This window comes from Thunnus thynnus, chromosome 13 (genome assembly GCF_963924715.1).
Source record: "Thunnus thynnus chromosome 13, fThuThy2.1, whole genome shotgun sequence".
Classification (NCBI taxonomy): domain Eukaryota; kingdom Metazoa; phylum Chordata; class Actinopteri; order Scombriformes; family Scombridae; genus Thunnus; species Thunnus thynnus.
In genome coordinates, this window is record NC_089529.1 from 6,830,207 (window position 1) to 6,848,521 (window position 18,315).

At 37.6% G+C, this 18,315-nt stretch overlaps 2 protein-coding genes across 2 annotated transcripts; one reads left to right on the plus strand and one right to left on the minus strand.

Moving 5' to 3' along the window:
• Positions 1–1,760: 1,760 nt before the first annotated feature.
• Positions 1,761–11,078, minus strand: vkorc1l1 (vitamin K epoxide reductase complex, subunit 1-like 1). The gene is made up of 3 exons (XM_067607515.1): positions 10,800–11,078; positions 7,504–7,613; positions 1,761–5,239 (listed from the first exon to the last, which is right to left on the minus strand). Exons 1-3 carry the CDS (start codon positions 11,021–11,023, stop codon positions 5,013–5,015), a joined length of 561 nt encoding a protein of 186 aa, XP_067463616.1. The 5' UTR covers positions 11,024–11,078; the 3' UTR covers positions 1,761–5,012.
• A 4,633-nt stretch (positions 11,079–15,711) lies between these two features.
• znhit3 (zinc finger, HIT-type containing 3) lies at positions 15,712–18,243 on the plus strand. Its single transcript, XM_067607532.1, has 5 exons — positions 15,712–15,878; positions 17,101–17,132; positions 17,250–17,315; positions 17,646–17,723; positions 17,838–18,243. Exons 1-5 carry the CDS (start codon positions 15,811–15,813, stop codon positions 18,038–18,040), a joined length of 447 nt encoding a protein of 148 aa, XP_067463633.1. The 5' UTR covers positions 15,712–15,810; the 3' UTR covers positions 18,041–18,243.
• Positions 18,244–18,315: the final 72 nt, after the last annotated feature.

The following is an 18,315-nucleotide window of genomic DNA, read 5'->3' on the forward strand; positions in this document are numbered from 1 at the left end:
GAATGCTGGCAGCATTCATAATAAATGACAATATAGTGAAACACAGTTGTAATATATAATATAAAATGTCTTCATGTGAGAAGTTATAATTGCTGACAAATACTTTAGATAAACACTTAAAAGTGCCCTTACATCTGAGCATAACTACATCAGTGTGTTATAAACCATATATTATGTTTATATACTGCTTGTAAATGCCAAATAGGGGAACTCAAAGTAAAGTGTTATCAAAAGTTTGAATTGCTTGTCTAAATTGGCTTGAATTTTATTGTTGCTGTGTGACAGCAACAAGCTTTGTGAACTTCTTGTCCACAACTCAACATTGTACAAGCTGCCCCATCTCATTGCTGGAGGTTGTTGGGGCTGAAACAGCTGACGAGAAAAGGCTAAATATGATTTTAGTAATAGTTTAGTGCATTAATAATGCAGCAAATTAGCATTTCAAAATGTCTATTATACTACCATTATAAAAAGCATGATACTCAGTCTCATCATGTTATGGTATTTGCTAGATCGATATAAATGCATCTCTGACTTCATTGTCTCCACTCCCACACGCTTCTGAAACCAAACCTACATCCTTACATCTCAATCCAGTATGCTTCCAAATCTCTTATAGTGATCTACTCTTTTAAATATTTTAAGTAACAAAATAAATGTAAAGTGACATTCAAAGTACTAGCACTGACAGACAGATTGGATATTTATTATTTAGGCAATTTAAGTACTTTAGGTAAATTGCTACCCCAATATTTTGTATATCGCTCTTTACTAATAAAGTAGAGCAGATAAAAAAAATTGGTAAGACTTAAAATGAGTTTAACAATTACCAACTTGTAACTAGATTAAAAATAATCTGTTTTTGCTCCTAAACCTCAATGTCAAAGTAACAAAATGTTTAAATTCAGCAGCGATAGTCACTCTTACATGTTTAATAGTATTTCAATTCATTCAAAAAACTTAAAATGACAGGTGGTTTCAGAGGGAATGTTTTAATGGTAGATCATTTCCACATGACAATGACACAATTAAAAATGTTCTCATGTCAAACCTTTTCCACGGTTTCCCTTAAGGTAAGCTGGATTTAAACAACTTTATTTTTTCACACCCTCCTACCATTCATGTAACACTTTTCCATGTAAGAAAATACAGCATTTTAAAACATATTTGGCAATACAGAAGCAAACCCAGTAAGTTTTCCTCCACAAAGAAATTTAATAAACATTTTATGCTGACACATGGATTCCTAGCCCTCCAACCCCTCAACTTTTTTTTTTTACTAAAATAACCCAGATTGTTAACAGTCTATACAGCTAAAGGGCATCATTAATGATGGGGGGGAAAAAGAAAGTTACAATCTTGAAATTTAAAGAGTGAATTCTTAGCTAACAAACAAATCCTAGCTAGACAAAATAAAGATGAGAATTATATAGTGGAGTTTAGGAAGGAAAAAGGGAACGGCCGTTGATTTGACAGGGCATTTTGTCTGGAAATTGTAAATGGATTTTTGCACTGATACTGGATATCTTTGGGAATTACCAATTGATCAGATTACATCTTGAGGAAGGCAAGCAGAAGTGCCTGTTACAGTTACCATTCTTCATTTTTACAAAGGCTATTACTGTTGCTCGTCTTTGGCTCAAGGCCTAGTGATCAAACAGAAGGCACTTTTGTTGGCATTGGTGATGCAACTAACATGGCAGTTATACCTCAGGGCCTAAATGAATATATATGAAAATGCAGTATCGACTGATTTGACCTTTCTTTTTTTTTTTTTTACATTAAATCGTCACACATCATGGTGATTCCTTTTACCAGCTGAAGATTTTCAACTTTTGACCCAACATCCAAATTCCTTATCCGTCTCTTTAAAGTAACTGCACACGACTAGTGTAATAGGGCTTGCATATGACTGGAATCCTGGGTGAAATGAGAGGCTACCTACTGTACGCTTGTTGCTTCTATGGTCAGTACTCACAGGACCCATAGTTGTTGCCTAAAAATAACAAACTAGCAAGTTATGTCAGTTTGACTTCCCTAAATAAAAAAATGACTTCATAGTGAATCCATAGGAGACTTTTCTTACATGTGAGTGCACAGGTTTTCCCAGAAAAAGACAAAAACAGTGTGGCTGCTAAACTCACTCTGAGTTGAGATGAAAAAGAACCTGATGTTAGCCCGACAAGGCAATACTGTATAAGGAAGATCTTAATCGTGACGTGCAAACATTTAAACCATTATATGGAGGACCATACAACTTGTTAAGACTGTACTGGTGCTCACATGTTTTTGCCAGTTTACTACCAATCATGTCAACTTCACATAACTGGCAACCATTTTCCAAAGTGAGTTTCTCTTCCAGGCAGCCATTGGTTTCCATTCTTTTCTGTGTGGCATTAAAATCAAGTTTCAAAGATTTGATATTATGTCAGACTGAAGAGTTTTGTGCACTTGTGCATGACATTTAAAAGCTATACAGTTGGTACTCAAACTCAGAAGACAAATATTTACATGGCAAACAGTGTGTATGATCCTCACTGTGAAGGATTAAGTGATGGAAGTGTCAAGCCTCTTCAAGTTTACGTCATCAGAAGGTGAAATGAATGGAAACCACCGTCTGCCTGGAGTTTCGGAAAAACCATTTCATAAATATAACACTTTGGAAAATGGGTAACAGTGATGTAAAATGTATAGATGATAAGTAGTAAAATATCTTGGGGGGGAGGCGGGGGTGACTTCATCTGTTCTCACAGGAAGCACGTCACTGGAAATTCCTGACAGTTGCTATCATCAATACTTAAAACAACCCTCATCCTCCACAAAAAAGATGGGTAAGAGAACTTGAATTCTATGAAACGTGAAGGGGGACAGACTGGAGACTAGCAGTGATGGAAACTATTAAACACCACAGATGAATCACATTATTACAATTATTACCATTATTATTATTATAGATCTTTCAGTGTGTAAGATTGTCCGATGGCCGACTTATGCTTAGAGCCAGGGAGAAAGTGTACCATGCATCTGAAAAGTAGGATACTTTGATTGGTGGATTCTGGATGGAAACAAGACAATGTTCCTTCTCTTGTCACTTGGTGCTGAACTGTTAAGCGTGTTTGACAGTACTGTGGATTTCTTGGAAAAGCCACTGCAAGCTGTGGTTGCTTTTCCAGTACTGCGATCTGTCTGACTATGTTTGACCAACCTCTTAATGAAAAGCTTCACTGACTGTCTGCTGCTGTTCATCTTAGAAAACCATCAGCAACTTGGATATCTGTTCCTACCGGAGCAAAAGTCCCATAAACCCCACAATATGGCTTAACATACTGTTACACCTCGTTAACCTTCTGCCATTCATGTCAACAAAGCGTTACATTTTCAGAGTTTTGTTCACATCCTTGCAAATGAACTGTAACTCAGCTTGGCAAGATCACTGTTACTGTTCAATTGACATCAAATGTATACAGGCCCGGACAGTGAACAAAAAAAAAAAAAAAAAAAAAAAAAGCCAGATGAGCATTAAACGCAACCGAAACTGCAAGAGATGCTTCTGCCACCCGGCCGCTCTGTCGTTGAGCAGACAATCACAGTGTAGCAGCCTTTGCTACCTCATGAGACTCTATTAGGGAGGGAGAAACACTTCACTGGTATCTTAATTTACAAAATATTGTGATCATAAAAATAAAGCCTTGGACCTGTGACAATAAAACAACGAGCAAAACTGGTGTTAACATGACATTACCCCTACCCTCCCACCCCAAAAAAAAGTTAAAAAAAAAAAAAAAAAAAAAAAAAAAAAAAATCACCTTAACACTCCTTTAGGCACGTAAGTCTTTATGGGTCCCACTTGTATGGTGGTCAGAAATGCTTTTCACACATTGACAAAAAAAAAAAAAAAAAGAGCGAGGGTGCCTTTATGCAAACTTTGTGAAAAGAACCTCTAGTTCTGTTTAAAAGACTTGTGTCGGTGGCTTCAGATGAAACAATAACCACTTACAACAAAGAAATCCACACAACTCTGAACTGCATGCCTGACCAGGATCGCAGGACGTGAGGTGTCCCGAACTGACCGCAAACGCATCTTCAGACTTGTCCGCCTAACTGTGACCTCGATCACTTTTTGTTCCGGATTTACTGACGTTTTCTCCTGTTTTGTCAGTTGTTGTTGTTGTTTTTTTTTGTTGTTTTTTTTTTTTTAAATATTCCTTAAAGGTTTGTGTCAACACTAAAATCACAATCTAGCCTGGAATATTGCTCAGCAGCTATTTACAGAATTGCAAAACAAACTATCTGACTGATCTACACACAGTATCTCACATTGTCCCGTGTTCATTTTTAGTGGTCCTCTTCAAACAGAAACATACTACAAAGTGTAAACATGGAAAAAAAAAAAACTATTCTGTATAAATGTTAATCGTTTTGCCCCCTCCCCCCACCTCCCCCACCTTGCCATAGAACCTTATCTGCAAACTATTATAACCTAACGAGTGTTTTTTCTAATTTTGGGACCCATTCTCATAGTTTTAGTGCAGGTCTGCTGTGGAGTAATAGGACCGTTCTAACCAGTTCAAGTAATCCCCTTTAATGTCCTGTTTTTCTTCCATTCTGCGATCCTTTTTGTTCAAAAGAGAGCTGTCCTCCATCGTTCTGTATTGTGGCCTTCTGCCTCTGCTTGCTCGGGCTGATGTGTTTCCCCCCCAAACACACACACACACACACGCACACTCACACATCCAGCCCCTTCCTTAAGTGAGTACAATGTTAAACAAGGTAAAAGAAATGAAAAGAAAATTACCTTTCACTTATAAATCCTTCCGTGTTTGCAATCAACATAGAGATGTCAGGCCCAACATTTAAGTTAAATTTCTTCATTTTTTTTTGAACACACAGCAGAATAAACATTGGAAGCAAGGTCTCCTGGTGGCAAGTCAAATGTTCAGAGGTCACATTTCTTTTCTTTCTTTTTTTTTTTTTGTTTGTTTGTCGTATTTTTCTTGCCGTTCTTAACAGCTTTAGTCCTGCTTGGCCTGGAGCTGCTGCTTCCAGGCCTCATTCAAGTAAACCAGTCGCTTGTAGTTGAGAATAAAGAGAATGAAGTTCAGCGCATATGTGGTGATGCAGATGATGCAGAAGTCCTTTAGGACAAAGTAGAGGATGTACCCCAGGTAGAGCGAACCCACCACCGACAAGATGGATGTCGTCATGAGAATAAGGGCGGCCATTGCACTGACAGTCATTCCTATGGCAAGAAACACAAACTACGGCTTAGACAAGAAAAAACACATAACCTTGCAAAACACAAGCAACCTGATGAGTCTGCTTTTTTCTCTGAGTGGTTCTCTATTTATATGATCAGCCTCCTCGTGATGACATTCAGCTTAAACACTGAATAGACTGGTCATATCGTTCTGTTGTCACATGAGGTGCAGTCACAGTTCTGAAGATAAGTTTCCTCTGTGTTTGTGCTTGTTTTATTTCATCAGGTTTGTAACAATCACTGACAAACAGCAGATGAGGATTCTACTTTCCTTCCATCTTTATCATCAGTCATACATTTGATTTGAATCTAGGATGCTCCACTTTATCCATTATTACAAAATCGTTGGCTGCTCCGTACCTACGCTGGAATAGGAGGGTCCTAGTTTCTCTGACTGGCAAAATGCCCAGCTAAACAGTTTCTGGTTTGTCTGCACATGACTGAGTCACATACTGTAGACTGGCAACTCTCAAGGGATAAATGAACTGGATACAGTGTGTGAGGGCTGTGGCGGCCAATGGTGCTCACTGTTTCAAACATTGTTGCTTTCTATGATTATTGATGACAGAAAAATCAGCTACAGTTCAGTAGGGGATCTTTATACAGTTGTCGTAGTACAGGGGAGGTCTTTAAGCATGAAAATGGCCTATGTGATAGTATATACTGTGAGGCGATGTGAATTTAGTCAAACATTAGAAATGTGACGTGCTGTTTAGTTTGTGGCAGCTATCCCTTTAACATCTCTTAGTGTTTTAGACCATTAGAATTTGCTAGATTATCAAAAAACAAACAATCTTGTCTAGTTATTTTATCCATTAAAAGGAGAACTCCACCGATTTTACACATCAAAGTCTGTTAACAGGCATTGGGGAGAACTACTGCATATGTAAAACATGTTGTATAAAGACTTTTATGGCCCCAGAGGGAACGGCATAAAATCTGATGTCACTCGAGTTTGAAAAGGAAAAAAGAATCTGAGGGTGTGGAGTCAGAAAGAAGCGAGCTTCCCAGACCTCTGTTGACACTCCTCATCTCTGCTTTAGGTTAGAGGCTACTGCTAGCATAACACACTCAAATCTGTACGGTTGAGTGAATAAAGTAGAGTTGCATTGGGGGCAATGTAGGCGTCAGGTTTTGACAAGCAAGAAGAAAGTGTGGAATAAAAACAAAGATATCTGGTTCTGCTGCATCAGTTTTCTAACAGCGTTTTAGGAGTGCAGCGCTAAATGGGTGGAGTACTCTTAACAGCTTGTCAAGTAACTTACTATACCACAGTATATATCCATACTGCAATACAATAAAACATATGCCATGATAGAAGATTTTATCCATATGGCCCAGCTCCATTTTCTTCATAACACTAAATTATAAAAAAAGGAAAAATGTAATAAAACTCCTGAGAGATACTGCACATGGGCAGTGTTCTGGGATAAGACACAACTCTAGCATTCATTTCATGTGGATATAAATTTCAGTCTACAGCAAAGCCCTTCTGTCTGTTTCAACAGTCGTCCTAAGCTGTACACTGGTATTAATTGGAGATTAAGATTAAGATTCTGGAGTCTTGCCCGCTAATATTAGACCGTCCGAGGGCGTAAGAATAATGGAAGTTCTGAAACTGAGGAGTCTTGCCTTTAATATGGAAATCTTGACCCGCTGTAGCAGTTTGGCTTAACTGGGCCTCTATTGTGTTAGTCAAATGAGTGGTAACTGCTGTGGCTAAAAGGACCTCTTGTTCTGTTCCAGCTCCAGGTGGCCGAGCAAGTCTACAGGCCACTCGGCAGGCAAACATGTCAAAGCAGCATGACTGAGTCAGCAATATCATCTATGTACTGAGGGGAGGAGAGTATGACTGTGAGAGTAACCAAGGGGAAAAACCTTCAAGTTAAAACAAGTTACTCATGCGGAGAAATATGTATGATGAATCATACTGACAAACATAGTATTATTTATATAATTAAGGGTCAAGAAGGAAGCCACTATCAGCAGCAATCAAGGCCTTTTGTTCCTTTTGTTATATTTATGGTCACTACACTAATATGTTAGCCTGCCATCTAATTATAAAATCATATTTATACATAGTCACTACATAAAATTTCAGTGTCATGTGAGTCAGGTTTGGTCAAATATAGCCGTGACAGAAGAAGGCTGAGTGTTGAGTCAGCCCCAGTTGTGCAACGGCAAGTGAGATTTGTCACCTGAATTTGCAGTACTCATAGATTTCTCTGAATAAAATGACATCTTACCTAGTAAGAGCTGAAAAGCATAAAAGACAATCCCGTAGACACTGTTTGGCTGGTTCAGTGCACTGTCATTTCCAAAAATGGAGCCCAGGAGTCCGAATCCTCGACCCCACCTAAACCACAAAACAACAGCAGCACAGAAGGTAGTTATTACTTTTTTAAGGAATACAGAAGAAAAGTGACAAACTAGACTGGATCGGTCAAAGTGCTATCAAAACCCAATGAGAGGGACTAACACGCAGTTTACAGCAATCAGACCCAGGTCAAATAATTTAAATAAAACTGTTTTATGACAGGCAAATTACATTAATATATATTATAAGTATTTCTGTGTTCAGTGAACTAGAGCTGTAACTAACTAACTGACTATTTTCAATCATTTTGTCTGTAAAATGTCACAAAACAGTAAAAAAAAAGTCCAAGGTGACGTCCTCAGATGTTCAGTTTTGTCTGACCAATAAACCCAACGATATTCAGTTTACAATGATATAAAACAGAGAAAAGCGGCAAATCATCACACTGAACAAGCTGAAAGCAGAGAAAGTTTTGCAATTTTGCTTTTGAAAATGACTGAAACAATTAATTGTTTATCAAAATCGTTAGCGATTGCCTAATCGTTGCAGCTCTACAGAGAACATTCTGATGGATGGGATTGGCCAGTTGATAAACTGCAAACTAAACCCATCTGGACCTTTCAAGAGGAGAAAACAAATGCTGTAAAACAATAAGTATTTCTTCATTATTTGACCTTGGTGTGACTGCAATGGAAAATCTTATTGACATAACTTGAGTACCACGATTAAGGCCAGGTTGCCCCACCAAATTCTTCAGTGCATGTGACAGATGAGAGCCCATAAAAGGAATCCCCTTTATTGAATTTGCCTGATTATAAGAGCTCTTAAAGTGCTGTCTCAAGAGAGTGGCATTTCATTTGTCTGAGTTTCTGTGGTGCAACTACTCGTGCTGATGTCAACTATTCTCTCTTGTCCCCACCCATTAATACCAACGTCCCCCACTAACTTTAAACCTACTGTGTGCAACACATTACGTCTCACATTCCAGTTTGTATTTGTTTGCTGAGTAAAACTGAGGCTTTTGCCCTGCTTTAAAGCGGTTTGAGATTCTATTTATTGCATATTTCAACATGTTTTTGTACGTGCTGATAGATTCAGTGACTCTCCAACAAAACCAATCAACAGCCAGCGCATTAAAAGATAAAGAGACGTTCATTTTACTTGATTGAGTAGTTTCACTCTGTTGTTGGGAATGTTCAATGTATCCAATGTGTTCAGCAAGAATATTAACACTTATTGCTCTGAAACAGTGTAACTGCTCTACCATGCTACACAAACTTTTAGTGTGGATTTCATTTCTTGCGTATTATAACACACATTATAACACAGCATGTGCAAAGTAGTGATTGTGAATTGGAGATACATTGATGCGACTGTGCAGTTATATCACTATTCGTACACTTATTTCTTCTTCTCATATGACCCAATAATTACTGAACAATTAATTCAATATGAATGTGTAAAGTTGTTCTTGTGTCTTGAGGCTCTACACCAGGAGCATAAGGATAAGAGGCTGGTTCAATAACTCAGACCTTTCTTCTCATTTACCACAACAAAATGCCTCATTGTGTCTCAGTGACTGTCTTGACAACCAACAGTCGACTTCTGAACAGCATGCGGAGAAATATTTGGGAAGAATGAAGCATGATAGAGCTTAACGCCTCTATCCAAGTGTGTTATAATTTTAAAATAACAAAAAATAGCACGTCTCTATCTCTTAGTGTGCAATATGCTTTACCAATCACATTTCAGTTTGGACTTTGTGGGAGTTTATTCCCCATGTCTAATAAATTATGTTTTTTTTCCCCCCATATATAGGCAGTCATGTTTTCCATTCATTTCACTACAGCAGGCACTCTGGCTTTTGTTTCAAGGCTCTATCTCAAACTGATAGCCATTTAAGGAAGCATGCACAGAGCGGACATTTAAAAATACATAAATACAACACATTGCATCACCAAAGATATAGAGTATCGAGTTTATCTATAGTCCTTGGATGCTGTTAGAGATCAGACCGCTGGACACCAAGATTGTTTGGACTGAAGTAGAAACTGCTGTAATTCTTCATTTAGAGTGACAAAATTATGACATTCAGTCTTTACAAATAGTACATTAGGTGTAGACGCTCTGAAACACACACACACACACACACACACATACACATACATATGTACTAACAACTGATGGCTCACAGTTTATTTTAGATGACAATGGCAAGGCTGTCTCTTAATACTCACTCACTCATCTTACAAATGTACGTAATAAATCCTAGCCAGGTTGCATTCCTGTTATGCTGAGTATCTGCTCTGGGCCAAGTCTGTCATTCAGTGAGATCAGATAGGTGGGGTTATTCACTAACAGTTGCATTACCCACAGTAAAGCTGGTGTGACAACTTAACAGACTTGATTTTACACGCGAGCTGTGATTTTAGGAAGCAGCTTCATCTGTGGAGTTATCTAACTGGTAACAATGTGTGATGGTGAGCAGCACTGACACTTTCAGGTACTGTAGCCAACACTGTCACAGTCCCCTCCACTGTCCTCTGGAGCAGCTGTGCGCACTGTCCCTTTAGGTAACCAGGGTGGTGTAGGGTTTAACCCCTCGGACTGACTTGAGAGCCGGTGACATTAGCACGACAGCCAATGACAGCAGGGTGACAGCTAAAGTTACTTTTGCTAAAGCTATCAACAATAAACCAGGTAACCAACAAAAACACATAGTTTAGGAATGAAAGGCTTCATCCAGCAACAGCAAACACACACACATTCACAATAACGTTAGTCTGAACAAGCTACTGATAACTTTTGAGCTTAAGTTGGTGATACAAATGAATAACAGTTACATACACACAGAGAGCAGCTAGTGTGATCAATTAACATTATCAATCGATAATTTAACAGTACCGGTAGCTCTGTTGATAGCTTGCTGGCTAAGAAGTACAACGTTAACAGATGGGTCGCGTTGGCTAATGGTTAGCAGTTAGCTTCATCGGGCTATATAGCTAATGATGTGCTTATTAAATGAAAGCTAACATTTCACATATATCAGACAGGTTGTTAAACTAGCAGCTTGCAGTTATAGTTTGCAGTTAGCTCCAGCAGCCAGCGCGCAAATGTTATGAGTGCATTTGACAGCAAAACCCGCGCAGCCCTTCCCTGACTGCCACAATAGCAGAAAGCTTCACTGAGCTTCACTGTCGGCGCTCTTTGCTGAATTCAAATTACCTTGAGCTGAACACTTTTGAACAGCTGATGGAGCTGCTGACGTCGCACATGGCCTTATAACTCGGATCCCGAGCCTTTTCCCTCTCGACGTGAAAAGCATAAAGAGACAGCAGTATGCCCAGCAGGCAAACTAGAAGCCTGGCTATTCTTTCCCACCGAGGGGTGGACACTCTCAGGACGGGCGCCGCCATCACTCTCTGGCCTAGCTGGAGACACGCATACATACGCAGCGAGCTCGCGAGACAGAGCTGCGACGTGGAAACGCGTCAGCACGCGCCACACAGAGGGCGGGCCGCCGAGCTGCAGAGCTGCAGCTGCAGAGGAGTAACAGTGCACACACCACCCTGAGCAAGGACTTATAAACTGAAACAGGTTTAACATGGAATATTCAAGAAAATAAACAACCATCAGGTAACAGGCATGCACTGGTTTCTGACAACGCAGTGTTCTGCTGTTCTTTTATCTATTATTTAATAAGAATAAGAAATACTTTATTATTCCAGAGGGAAATGTGTCACAGCAGCACTGCCCAGCACACATCACACACAACATAGAATAAAACAATATAAATAGTTAAATAGCAAAACAGAAAAGGTTGTTATTATACATTGTGCAGTAATTATATCCGTCGTATATAATAAAATGAGAGTAGTGAGATAGATAAAAAATAGTTATTATCCATAGTGCAATGATTATATACATAGTATGTAATGAAATATGAAATAAAAATAATAATAATAAATAATAAAGCAAGAGTAGAATTATTATCATTATTATTATACGGTGTGCAATGTGCAATATAAATATTTATTATTATACATTGTGCAGAACGATAATAACTGGAAAAGAGTGACCTATATGGTTGAGTGTTATATTAACTGTGATTTGTGGATTAATCTCTATAAATGGACTGTACATTAGGCTTCATTGTAGCCGCACTTTGTGCATTGCCCTAACTTTATTAGATAATAATATTTCCATAGCCGAGACCGGCCATATTTCAGTCATTAAAGGTCCCTAAATTTAATTTCTCACAAAACAATGACACGTCAGCAACATTGTTATTACCACTTAGGCTACTATTATTAAATAGTTAGTGTTATGATTAACTGTTTTAATATCCAACATTGATGAATGTTGAATGTATGAATGTTGTTGATGTTGTTGTCATGCATACAGCTGACAGCTGTCATCAGTCTGTACAGTGACTCTCCTCTGTGACGGGGAGGGGACTCCTCCTCTCACAGTGAAGACAGACTGATCACCTTTTATTTTACTACATTATTCATCATATCTGTTAGATTTCAGATTCATATATTAACATTATTGAACAGTGTAAACTCAGCAAATAGTATTATAGTTATGATTATAGCTCTAGTCTCTATTCTAATTTTATTTATTCTATTTATTTTTTTATATTTGAGTTAGTCTACTTAGTGATTGTATATAATTTAGCCTTTAATTTTATTTGTTAATTGTTTTTACCTACCTCATTGTTTTTGTATTTTGATTTATGTCAGGTGGCTGCTGCAACCCTTTCATTTCCCTTTGGAATTGATAAAGTACTCTATCTATCTATCTATCTATCCGTATATCTATCTATCTGTCTGTCTGTCTGTCTGTCTGTCTGTCTATAACAAACTTTATTCACAAAATAAGAGAAACAAATCAAAGAAAAAACAAAACAGATTAATTCCAGAAATTAATGTATAATGACATAACAGAACAAACTATAATTCATTTGTTATTTTCAAGTAATAAAAACGATAAATACAATATAGTCAATATTTCCACAGCCAAAACTATCAAACGTCACAGCCATGATCACGTGACTGCGTGTATATAAACACAGGGTGACATCATCTGTTTACTCGCGAAGAGAGCTGTCTGGTAGAAACTACTACACTTCGTTCCCAAATGGCGACAGATATGGAAAGATTTGTTTCTTTCGAGGAGGCATTTTACGATCAGTATGACTATTACAACCTGGTTGAATACTCGTGCCATGCTGGAGGGAAAGGCAGATCCAAGAGAGAGATCGAGCTGAACACAAACCGCCATTCCCCCTCCGGACACGAGAGGAAAATAGCAGAGAAATATCACAACAGCGAGATAAAACGCAGGAGAACCAAGAGCTCGTCGTCTTGATGTGTACAGGTAACAATGTGCCTCTTTTGTCTGGAAATAAGAAGTGTTGAAAGTCCTATTTGTTAAACAATGGGCCTTTATGGCTGAACAAAACTACCTCCTGCTTGAATATTTACATAACTAGATCCTGTGGTCTAGTCGAGCAGTGAGGTGAACAACGCCTTCTTTTGTGTCACAATCAGCAGCATTTTAATATGTGCTGGAAATTTTAAGTTTGCTTCTCTTACTGGATTTGCACAGTAAATAGGATCGATCTGATATGAGCATATGGATCGAGCACCCTTGTAACACCTACAGGCTACTGTTTTTACAGCTGTCTACCATCCACGGTGTTTACATTATAATACAACCAGACTAAGCTCCATTTTTGCACAGGTAGAGTAACTAATATGATCCATTTGATGTCTTAAACTTAGATTAGTTGTTAGAAAAAGAAAGCTTAAAACAACTGATAATTTAAGTAAACTGACAGTGAATGAGGAACAATTCTAATAAGTGAATAATCGTTTCAAAAAAGTCATTTTTTTAAAAAAATGCAAAACATTCACTGTTTCCAGCTTCTCAAATGTGGGGGTTTCCTGCTTGTCTCTTTTCTTTTTTTGTTGTTGATAGATGTCTGGCTTTTTTTTGCTTTTGGAAAATTTTAACTTGGGCTTTTGGAAATAATGATGGACATATTTAACTTTTTTCCAACATTTTATTGACCAAATGATTAATTGTGAAAATAGTATGCATATTCATCAGCAATGAAAATAACCTTTAGTGGCAACTTTAAGAAAAAAATATTATTGTGCATAAACACTATTACCATACTGATAAAATACTGTATAGTTGGTTCAAACAAGTGGTTGAATTTTAACAGAAAACATTGATGTAATGACTTGTGATGACCATTTAATTCTGATTTCCTCACAGATCTGGATGTACGTTGGATTTCTGATGTTGACCGTGGCCAAGTGTCTTTGCCTTTCCCGACCGATGTGGATGATGTGAATGGGCAGCTGTGACATCGGGAATATGCCCAATAATCAGTCACGAGACTGCTCTCCATTCCATACTCTACCCTGTAACCAGACCTGCTACTCTCAAGTTACAGCTGTGCAAGAATAGTTTGTGTTATATAGGTCAGTGGTGTGTGCTTGATAAATATATAGATGTAGATATATACATGTATAATCATTTCTGTTGGTGGAGAAGATGTTATACTGTATTTTCATTCAATAAAAAAGGATGTTAACTAAACCAACATGGATCGTTTTATTTCTATTGTTCAGACCTGATAATAACAACAATTTCTAGTTTATTATCTAGTTTAGTTTTAGTTTTTAATACAACTGATGTAATTCTGGTCAAAATATGCTGCTTTACAGGTTTGTTGCTCTTTATAGTTTCTGTAAAAGCGGCATCTCTCCTCCATCCTTCTTATTTTGCTTCACTTGATCATTGGTCATGACTTTCTTCCTGCTCTCTATGAATTCTCTTTCCTGTCAGTGTCAAGTGTCTTCTGGAGGGGGGGGTGGGGGTGGGGGGACAGTTTCCCTTTTTATCCCAGAGGAGTGGCATGCATATCCAGACACACACACACACACACACACATACACACACACATATATATATGTATCTATATATAATTTTACTTAACACCAAGAAAAATATGCCAATTAAGAATTACTCAAAACCCTTTATGCATCTTATGCATTCCAAAATCAATTGGTACTTACAACCATATTGTGTGGGTTTGTTCAAAAGTGTACTTGTTTTGTACAAAGGTTGCCCCCATCCTCTCTCTCTTCCATAAACCATGTCATGTTATTGAATGATTAATCAACCATAACCATAAAGTTTTGTTTGCAGAATTAACAGCAGCAAAACATATCCTGGTTATAACATGGAAACCTCCCCACAAACTTAGCATATTTCAATGGAATGATAGTTGAGTTCAGTTCCTGCTTTTTTCCCCGCTTTTTTTTATTGAGTTCCTTATTTATAACATAGTAATTTATTGTTTTGTGCCCAGGCACAAGAAGCTAAAATAGAATATATTCAAGCATTGATGAAGGTCGCTCAAGAGCTCAAACTACTCTGTATTTACTGTACTACTGTAATTTTGGGGGGGTAAACAGATATGGAGGGCAAAGGTGGGAAGAGGGTACAGTTTCTTTGACATGCTGTTTTTCCATCTGGGTGACTGGACTGTATATTTCAAGAACCTGTATACTCTGCAACAGTAGACATATGCTATGTACAGCATAAATTTAAATATGTGTGTACAAATAGATGATATGGTAAGCTTGGCAGCTATAGTCTTTTTTCTTCTCTTTGCAGCCAATGGGTATATGGTATAGATCATGCTTTTGCTGAGTTGTTTTGGTAATGTAAAGACCAGAGATGTTGATACATCTTGACTCAGTTTTTGTTTCACATGGAGTGTATAGTCTTTGCATGACATTTCCCTTTCTGTTGTGTTTCCTGTACCCTTTCCAAACTACATGGGGGGAGAAGCAATAAAAAGGTTGGTCACAAAAACGTAAAATAATGATAATAAAATAATATCTATATATAATATATATGCAGTAATATGTATAATTTTAAATATGCAGCTGAGTGTTGTGTAAAGTACACTATGCTGATTGAAACATTACATACATGATGAATGAAAAGATTAAACTCACACCAGCAGTGTTTTGATTGTGTCAATGTGTCATAGTATGACTTTTATTTTTATTCTTAGCTGAAGTGACCTGCTTTTACTTTGAAGGAAAGATTGGCCGGAAGCGATATTACGTATTTCCTGTCGTCGCACACGTGCGAATTGGAAAACAACTGATCAAGGTGTCCGTGGTTTATTATTTTACCCAAGAAGATGCAGCTATGCAGCGTGTGCGCCGAACAGACACCAAAATACAGATGTCCAGCCTGCAAAATCAGATAGTAAGTGACGTCAGCTTTGTCTGCGAGCTAGTTAGCTTCCGGTTTGTTTGGCTAGTTTTTTACTGTGCTACTTAAAAGTTAAAACAGTTATATGAGCATGAAGAATCCACACACAGTAATCAATATCTTGGAAGACTATTTTCCACAACTTTGGTAGATCAGTAAGTTTTTAAGACCTAACTAAAAAGAAAAATATCAAAAAACAGCAGCTAAAGCTAAACTACGAGTTAGTACACTAACGTAACGTTAGCTACGCCTGTGAAACATGACAGTGGCTCTCACGACTTTCAAACAAGGGATCGTTTGCAACTAGATATTAAAAATATGAGAATATTGTGAACAGATTATGCATCTGACTTAAAGGACCAGTGTGTAGGATTTAGTGGCATCTAGCGGTGAGGTTGCAGATTGCAACCAGAGACCAGTTCAGAAAGAGAATCTTTGTTGCGAATAACTGAATGCCATCATTAATAGGAGATGTTAGCAGGTCCGAGAGTTGAAGGTGGCATGGAGATATTGGACTTCAAGCCTTTAAATTAAAATGGATAAAAGAATATTTGAAAACTCCAGAACACTTTTGGTGTTTCATACCGCAGAATATTTTTAGAAAAATGGGAGGCCCAAAATTTATATTACTGTGTAATTATGATAAAACAAAATTACAACAAAACTTGTCTAAATTTCACCAACAGTTTCTTCGGTAACAAAATTATACTTTATCCACAATTTCTCTCCCCAAAAAAATATGATATGGAACAATGAGTGCATAACCAGAAACAATGAATCACTATATTTGCAACACTGGACTGACAGGAATATGTTTCTTGCAAACTTACAAATTGAAGATCAAATTCTCAGTTATGAGGAATTTCTCAGATCTAAAACCTTTCCTGACATTTCTAAAGAATATCAAATGGTAATAAATGCTGTTCTCCTTCAGCTGATGAAATGCCACTCTGAGAGGCAGGACTTACAGGAAGTGGAGCCTACATTCTTTATTAATGGAATAAATGTCAAAAGTCACAAACGTAATAAACATGAGGTGAATTATTTTAACAGCAAAAGGAATATTACTCCCCGTGGGAAATTTGTGTGGAGCTTCCATTTTTCTAACATTCAATGGGAAACAACATGGCTGATGTTACTGATGTCAGTGTGTATTACCTTGATTCAGCCATTATTTTTATCTGCAAGCTAAATTAATCATGTTTTCCTGTTGTAGTTGTTCACTTGGCTGCTACAAGAGGCACAAAGGTAAATGAGCTTGATCTCAGTATTTTGTTATTATAATTGTGTGTTTCAACAAGCCGTGATCCTAAAATATTACACTGCTCATCATCCACTGATCCACCACTTAATTTCTCTCCATAGACACTTGCCTTCCTGCTCAGCAGCTCGCACTCGCTGCCTCTGAAGCAAAGGATGCTTTTAACGCTGGTACGTTGTTGTTTCTCTCATCATTCCTGTGATTCTTATTGTAAACAATTGCTCTATATAGAAAGATGACAAACAAAATACTACTGTGATAATCTATCTGCATTTCTGTTCCTACATTACACTGAGCTAGAGTTGGACAAGCTGATTTTTTGAATTAGTGTTCTGTTCTATTCAAATTTGTCACTTGTCTAGATTAAATCACAGAAAAAAAATCATGTAAAAATACTTCTGTGTTGCAGTAGAAGCAGTGATCAAAGTACCAACAGAGTTCAACCTTCATGATTTTCTGATGCTCTGTGTGAAAAGCTTTTTGCTTTACTGTCTTTGCAGAGCCATGGAGTGTTGAGGATCTTCTGCATGAGGATGATGTCACTGACAAAGTGCCTCTGCAGAGGCTCCAGCTGTTAGGTATTCATTATCCTTTCATTTTTTCCCCTCAGTTCTTCTGACAGCACTCCATATCCAATTTGAAGTTTTTCAAAGAAGTCAGGTGTAAATAGTAGTTTTCTTTTTTGTCTACAGGTCAATCAAAAGAGCTGAGAGATCTTCTTTGCAACCCCCATCTGAGGCAGTTATTACAGTCCATTGACAGCGCAGACACCAAAGAAGAAGCAATGAGGGCTGCCATGCAGGAGCCTCTGTTTGCCGAGTTTTCAGATCAGTGTTTGAAAATTGTAGAAAATGAAGCAAAATCACCGACAACTAATGACATTGTGGATTTGTAAAACAGTGCCAGCATTAGTTTGGCTATCAGATAGTTTTTTGAATATATTTTTTTGGGGGGTTGAACTTTTTTTAAAACATAAAATGTCTTTGAATAGGCCACATTGTGCCTCATGTGTTGTATAATTACTGTAATTTTTGTTGATCTTACTTCCATGTAACAGTATGTGCATAGTGTTGAAATAAATACTTATAATATCAATTATTCCTGAGTCAACACTAAAGGCTTTATAGTGTTGTTAACGTAAGTCACTTGTGAAATATCTAATCACATACA